General features: G+C 55.7%; 1 protein-coding gene across 1 annotated transcript in view; it reads right to left on the bottom strand.

The window, feature by feature from the left end:
• The window catches only part of LOC101658594 (keratin, type II cytoskeletal 80), a 214,922-nt gene extending 211,344 nt beyond the window's left edge, over positions 1–3,578 (bottom strand). Inside the window, exons 1-4 of the mRNA XM_013006935.2 lie at positions 3,216–3,578; positions 1,995–2,203; positions 1,189–1,249; positions 252–347 (exon numbers count right to left, since the gene is read on the bottom strand). Coding sequence (XP_012862389.2) covers positions 252–347; positions 1,189–1,249; positions 1,995–2,203; positions 3,216–3,578 — 729 coding nt within the window. The remainder of the gene's footprint in view (positions 1–251; positions 348–1,188; positions 1,250–1,994; positions 2,204–3,215) is intronic.
• Positions 3,579–4,644: the final 1,066 nt, after the last annotated feature.

The following is a 4,644-nucleotide window of genomic DNA, read 5'->3' as shown; positions in this document are numbered from 1 at the left end:
GTGGAGGACGCGGATCTCCTACAGGGATTAGAGTGGAGGGATGGATATGGCAGAAGCTTTAAATCATAGCCCTCCCCATCCCTCAGCCTGAACCCAACTTTTACAGCCATCCCTGGTCGCCACCCCCTGCCCCATTAGGCAGCTTAGAGCCCTAAAGCTCTCTGTCCAAAGCTAGGTCCAATGCCTCGACTCCAGGTGAGCATCCCTCTCTTGTAGCCTGGCTTCCAGTGTTTCTGTCGTTGTGTCCTTACCTCCTCGTACAGTTGCCGCAGGAAGTCGATCTCCTGGGTCAGGGCCTCAGAGTTGGCCTCCAGGTCTGACTTGCGGAGGTAAGCGCAGTCCACCTCCTAAGAAAGAACAAGGCATGATAGCCCCCAAGGCCCCACAGCAATGTTGGAAGGTCATTTTATTCATCCCCCTGTCTTCTGACAAAATCTAGCCTGGTAACCATGAGTCCCCTGTCCTGACCAAGTCCCCTGTCCTGACCAAGTGCCCTGTCCTGACACAGAGGGCTCTGTGTCCCTCTCCAGGTCATCTGAACTTTTAAGGCAGCACTTTCTGATAAGCAAGTCCACCCCTTGGGCATGCCCAAACCCCCTTTGTTGAGGTCTGGGAGTCAGAAAAAGGAGTACATTAATCCTCCCTAAATTCTCCCCATCTCTAAGGCCTTTCTGTCTTCTCTGAGGGCACCAGGAGGCCACTCTATTAAAAGTTGATTGACTGTACAGCAGTCATTGTCGTTAAACAGCCCCTCACCTTATCTCAATTTGCATACCCTTTGCTTTTCAGGGGTCCCCGGAGTTCTCTGACCCTTGTTTTTGGTTCAGAGGTCCAGGTCAATCCTTTCTGGCTCCTGTGCAAACCTCACATTAGGTATTCACCCCTCCTTGGCAGAGCCTCACTTCTCCCCCCCACTGCCCCCTGCATTGGCCCTTCACTCTCTTCCTGCCTTCTCACACCTGGGAAAGCCTGTTGGGAATCATGTTCAGCTCTGCTCGCCGACTCTTCCTCTCATGCTCTCACTACTCCTCTTTTGTCATCGGCTGTGCAGGTCTGCCTCTTGGGTTCCTGAGCTAGTGCCCCCACCATCCACCTGGGTGCCCCTGAGGCAGAGTCTCCTTGGGGACTTTCTATACTCATAATGCCCAGCCTGGCCTCTGTCTGCAGAACCAACAGATGGACACCCACCTTCTTCAGAGCCACAAATTCATTCTCAGCTGTAGCCCTCAGAGTCACCTCCTCCTCGTACCTGACATGGGGCAAGAGGAGAGAAAGGCATTCGGTCTCCTTCTTGTCTAGAGAGCATGCTCTCCGGAGGCAGGGGTAGGGCCCGAGTGAGACGCCTTCTCCTGAGCAGATTGGGTCATGCTCTAGAGGAGACTCTCACCTTGCTCCTTCTCTTCTTAGGAAGGAGGTCCAATGGGCATGCTTCCCAGCCTGGGGAACCCACCACTGACCTGTGGCTTGCAGCAGCCTGCTATTTCCATGCTTCCCGGAGGCCTCACACAGATGCCCTGCTCCGTAAATACTAGTGCCATTCCGGGCATGCGGTCAGGTCTCTCTAAGTTGTGCTTGTAAGGATTCCGTTCATGAAAACCCACATTCGCTCATGTCCCCCAATCCAGCTGCCGTAGCCTCGGTTTGTCGTTTGGAACCTTGGCTTCCCCGGGTAGGAGAAGCCCATACAGGTGGAGAAGCTAAAGAATTGAGTTTGAGGCAGTCTGGAGAATCCAAGACATGGGTTTAAGCCCCTAGTGGGCTGTCTATTTCAACCAATATTCTCCAAATGCCAAGCTTTTGAGGCATTACTCAGGGAAATAAACAAAGCCAGCAGGCTTCAAACGTCTAGTTCTAAACCGAGCTTGGCCGTCAGCAAAGGGGGAAACATTTTGCAAGCCTGGGAAACTCTCTCTCTCTGTGGGGGCTCTATGAGTTGAATGCAACGTGAGTGAAGGACAGATGTTCAGGCAAACCCTCTGTCTGGCCGCACTCACTTCTTCTTGTAGCCCTCCAGCACGTCCTGCACGTGGTTGAGCTCTGAGGCCAGCCGCCCGCTGTCGGCCTCCACGCACTCGGCCTCCCGCCTCAGCGTCTCGATGTAGCCGTTGAACAGGGGCTCCAGGTTGCTCTCGCAGCAGCGCTGGTTCTGGTAGAACTGCCACTTGGTCTCCAGCAGCTTGTTCTGTTGCTCCAGGAAGCGCACCTGCCGTGTGGGATAGGACCAGGGGTCAGAAGGAGGAGGGAGCCCCGGCAACTCACAGTCCAGGGCCTCGAGTGTGGGTGGAAGGGAGCCAATTAGAGGCTAGACACCATCTTGGCTTTCTCATTCAAAGAGAGTGCAAGAAGTTACTGAACAACATCTCATTTTGGATTCAGACAGTCTCCAGGAGGCGATTGAACCACACCCAGATTTCCAGAGAATCGCTGACAGGGGAATCATACAGATGTGAGTCCCAGATTGACTGTGGCACCCAGCAGCCAGGGCCATACTAACTCTTGAAAGGGGAGTATGGAAAAAGTCCGGCCTCTGTTCGTGTGCTCTGCCTTATCCAGGCACTCTGGCTCGCAGGGCCCTGAGCGCGCTGGAGCAAGACCCTTCACAGTTCCTTGAGGCCAAGAGCAGTTGGGTGTGCAATGAAAGGTTGACCCTCTTCCTTGGACCAGAAAATGTCCCTTTCAGCTGGTGGCAAGCAGGGACAGTGGCCTAGGGGGCTGTGCCTCGGGAAGCCAGTACCCCATTCTATCTGTCTACGTTGGGCATCTCAGGGGCAGAGGCACTGGGCTGGTGCTTTGACGGTGCCTTTGGGATCCAGGTGAGCTTTCCTGTCACAGCCTCGCAGAGCCAAGGGCCCAGCACACGTGACGTTCTCAGAGTGAAATCAGAGCCGGAGCACCCTGGTTTGGGGGTCTTGGGTGTATGGGATGGCCCTCTCATTAGACGGGCACCTTTTGCCTTTCCTTGACGCTATGCCTGTCTCATTCATCGGGTAGGATGGGGTGGGGGCGTGACGGTATTATATTTTCTCCGTGTGTGAGGTATTTGCACAGGTGGTGTGTAAGAACGTCATCATCTGAATTGGAGTTTCTGGCTTTGTTGTCTCCTCCATCACAGGGAGAACTGTGGGCAGTTTCCTGCCTCTGACTGCCCCTTTCAGTAGCCAGGCAGCACTGAACATGGGTGGGGGCTGCGGCAGGGCGCGATGCGGGGCACCCACCTTGTCGATGAAGGCCGCGAACCTGCTGTTGAGGCACTTGATCTGCTCCTTCTCCTCGTGCTTCACGCACTGCGCGTTGGGGTCGATCTCCAGGTTGAGGGGCGTCAGCAGGCTCTCGTTGACCGACACGCTGGTGATGCAGGGCGGGACGGGCCCGCACACGCCGCCGGCGCGGTAGCCGAAGGTGCGTCCGCAGGAGCCGGAGCGGAAGCCCCCGCAGATGCTGCGGCTGCCGAAGCCCCCGGGGAGGCCGCGGTAGCAGGAGACGCCGCGGTAGGGGGCGGCGGTGATGCAGCAGCGGCCGGGCCGGGGCCCGCAGGCCGAGGCGCAGCTGAAGGCGCGGCCGCCGAATCCACAGGTCATGGTGCTTGTGAAGGATTGGGGTGCAGAGAGCAGGGTGAAGGTCTAGAGTCCGGGTGGACACTCAATGAGCACCTCCGGGCACCCAGGCCTATTTATGCTCAGGTTCTGAAGGGGCTTGGCTATGCAGATGGAGTTGGGGTAATTTGCTGCTTTATGGGCTTGGGCAGTTAGCCGGGGTCCAACGCCTTTCCAAAAAGTGTTTTAATGGTAGAGTGGCCCGCACCCTCCTCTGTGTAAAGGCTGCCAGCCTGCGGGCGGTGGAGGCAGTCAGCACCCAGTCTCTTCAACACGCCTTAGGCACTGGCAGGGAGCCTGAAGGGGGAGGAGAGACGGTTGGAAACAGACAGAATGGGTAGGGAGGCTAGGTGCTAGGAGGAGGGGATAGGATCGACGGTATGTGTGAGTGCAGAGACCACAGGGAAGCCTGAAGTCTTTGCAAATGACTTCCAGATGTTTCCAGTCTGGTGGTGACCCAGGTGCCACTAAGACACATGTTTTGATATCCTTACCTCCAGGCTGCCCAGGAAGAGTTGCTATTTCTTATTCTCGTGTTTGAATGATGGTGCAGGCAAAGAGGGCTGGGAGTCCCGGGGACTGCAGAAAGAACAGGCGTATCTGTCTTGGAAGAGATTCATCCCGAATGCTCCTTGGAGGCGAGGGTGGAGAGACGACCTTTCACGTGTTGTGGACACATTGTCGGGCGAGATCCTGGAACGGGACATGATGAGACAGGGTCACGGTGCAGGGTGGTGAAGAAGGATTGACACGGTGGCTGCAAACATAACAATGTTGTGAGGATGGTGCAGGATCAGACGGGTTTTGTTTTGTTGTCCTTTGGGTCGCTATGAGTTAGGACCCGCTGGGTGACAGACACCACCACCACCAACATTGTTATAGGAGCAGCCAGCCGATCAGTAAACGCTGGCCTTTGATTTCTTCACCACTTTGGCTCTTTCAGACATACAGAAAACTTCAGGAATCACAGTCCAGCAGACACCCAGAGGTCCTCTATGAAGACTCGACAGTGCTACGCCCTATGCTCCCAGCTGCCCCAACTATCTGGTAG

Source organism: Echinops telfairi, unplaced genomic scaffold, assembly GCF_000313985.2.
Source record: "Echinops telfairi isolate 266 unplaced genomic scaffold, ASM31398v2 ScPeMD7_12;HRSCAF=54, whole genome shotgun sequence".
NCBI lineage: Eukaryota > Metazoa > Chordata > Mammalia > Afrosoricida > Tenrecidae > Echinops > Echinops telfairi.
The sequence above is the reverse complement of the archived record's forward strand: the minus strand, read 5'-3'. Positions and strand labels throughout refer to the sequence as shown.